Source organism: Danio rerio, chromosome 15 (genome assembly GCF_049306965.1).
Source record: "Danio rerio strain Tuebingen ecotype United States chromosome 15, GRCz12tu, whole genome shotgun sequence".
Taxonomy (NCBI): Eukaryota; Metazoa; Chordata; class Actinopteri; order Cypriniformes; family Danionidae; genus Danio; species Danio rerio.
Window position 1 is genome coordinate 182,501 of NC_133190.1, and position 2,500 is coordinate 185,000.

The 2,500-nt window shown below is 45.2% G+C and overlaps 1 protein-coding gene across 1 annotated transcript in view; it reads right to left on the reverse strand.

Annotated features, from left to right (window-relative positions):
- LOC100330653 (T-box transcription factor TBX10) overlaps positions 1–2,500 on the reverse strand; it is an 8,140-nt gene that overhangs the window by 3,065 nt on the left and 2,575 nt on the right. The window contains exon 5 of the mRNA XM_073924311.1: positions 2,217–2,372. Coding sequence (XP_073780412.1) covers positions 2,217–2,372 — 156 coding nt within the window. The remainder of the gene's footprint in view (positions 1–2,216; positions 2,373–2,500) is intronic.

Here is a 2,500-nt window from a genome sequence, read left to right on the forward strand (position 1 = left end):
GTGCCGAGTCCTCCCTGTGCTGTCCTCATCTGTGCTAGAACACTGTCAGACTGCCAGTCAGATGCATGTGTGGTTTAATTCTGCTCATTTGTGTTGTGTCAGAGTCTTTTTCTGGCTGCTGCAAGGCAGATCTGGAGAAACTGTGCAAACATCTAGAGCTCAGCTCATCCTGAAAGGTGATTCTGGAGCAGAAGAGTTTGCCAGACACCAGATCAGGGAACACGATCTCTGTCCTGGAGGTTTGCTGTCCTGAAGAGCTCAGCTCCTACACCTGCCAGGACGAGTCTAGTATACCCAGTAGGAGGTTGATTGGCTGGTTCAGGTGTGTTTGATTGGGGTTGTAGATAATCTCTGCAGGACGCCGGCCCGTCAGGACTGACCCTGCATTACAGCTTCAACTATTCACTCATTTAAATGAATAAAAAATTAAACTAGACATGTATATAATATATTCCTTTGTTTAGCAGACAATGTTATCCAAAGCAACTTACGAAGTAAACCCCCCCATTCTATATTGCTAAAAATAACTCAACATACTACACTTAACTCGACTAGGTGGCCGTCCCCGACATGAGGATACAAGCTCACTTAAATTCCCCCGCATCAGTATATAGATGCTTTAGCAAGTAAGTGACGACCCAGAGACAGACGAGTCTCCGTGTTGATCCTGTGGGCCAGCCTGATCACTCGCCGGCAGCCTACTCAGACCTGCAGCTTCTCCACAGTGGACGTCCAGTGTTCTCCTTGTTGTTATGGTCTATGTCAGTCTGCTTTGACACACCCTACATTGTAAAAGCGCTATAGGAATAAAGATGATGGTATAGCTGCTGTAAGTTTGTTTAGCTGTTTGTTATTATTTGAGTTTTTGTAGTGAAGTGTTGGTAGGAAAGTGTCTGGAGGATATGGAGAGGAACAGGAAGGGTTGTGTTTCCTACACGCAGCCATATATGACTTTAGTAAAGCTCCATCAGTGTTTCTCTGGGCTGTGTTTAAGGTGTGACCCGTCTAAAGCCCCGTTTACACTAGTGCGTTTTAGTTTTAAAACGGCGTTGTAGAATGAAAACGATCCGCGTCCACACTCGTGTTTTACCCAGCGTTTCTGAACTGCTCTCCGTCCACACCAAAACGCTGAAAACGCACATCACGTGACCACACACACACACTCTCGGGCAAGCGCTCCAGCATTTCTACCCAGATGAGAGCTCTGCTTGTCGGACTGCTCATCACGCATCTCCCGCTGGATCTAATCTCACCATATTTGCTAAACGTGATATTTCATTCATGTTGTTGTCTTTATCTAACGACATAGGCCAATTCTCTGACTTTGGTCATTGGAATCTATTAAGTTACTTGTTCACGGGTAACATGTTTTGGTTAAGCGCAAAGATAAGTTAATGATTAATCCAGGTACATTGACTGATCGCTTGCCTTTATTTCCTACAATGTATGAATGTATTGTATGTTATACTTTTATAATTATCGATTATTAAAACTGATATTCAGCAAAAGAGAGGGTGCGTTTCGTATTTTCACTGAAATTGAAAGGAGGCAGTTGTTATCGGCTCCGTTTTGTTATAAATATCCTCACAGTGAAGATGACGCTCATATATGCAGCACGACGCCTCAACATTTCTGCTGTCTGTTTAGTTGCTAATATTAAAATGAAAATAGGCAGTTCCTTAAATCATGTTTACATTTTATTGTTGAGAAAGTGAAACAACGTAGCCAAGGTAATGTAAATGAAGTTATAAAGTACACTGTTCCCTTTGAAGATTTACCCGTGTCCTCGGTATGTTTTCCATATCAAACTGAGAAGGGGGAGACCGCAGCCTTGCTCAAACTTGCGAAGTCTTAACTTACAAGAAGAGGATACGAGACTGAACTGTGTGTGGGCTACTTAATATTGAGGAAAAGCCCCAATCAGATAGGCGAACGTTTGCAGCCCCGCCTCCGTTTTCAGATGTCTCCGTCTTTCCCCATCCACACTGAGACGAAGCAGCAGCGTTTTAGAATGAAAACGGCCTCTCCAGCGTTTTCAAAACGCTCCGTTTTCGGCGGTCGAGAACTCAGGCGTAGTGTGGACGGATGGCGTAACCGTAGCAAAACTTATGCGTTTTCAAACTAAAACGCACTAGTGTAAACGGGGCCTAACTCTGGCAATGTCGCGCTGTGTTTCTCTGGGCTGGTGTGGTGCTGGTGTCAGGCTGTGTGTGTACCCTGTGGTTCTGGTAGGCAGTGACGGCGATGAAGCGTGTTTCAGGGAAACTGAAGGTGCAGAAGTTGCGGTGGGCGAAGCGCTGACTGTTCCTGCTGCGGTCCACCAACACCACATGCAGCCGCGGCTGGTATCGGTGCATGGAGTTCAGGATCATCTGCAGACACAGAGACACTGCGTCAGCCCGAGTGCGCATGTGTTTACCTTTCTCAGATACTCAAACACAAAACGAGCCGTTATTAATGTTCATAACTTTAGCAAATGTATATTAGCATCCAAACACAG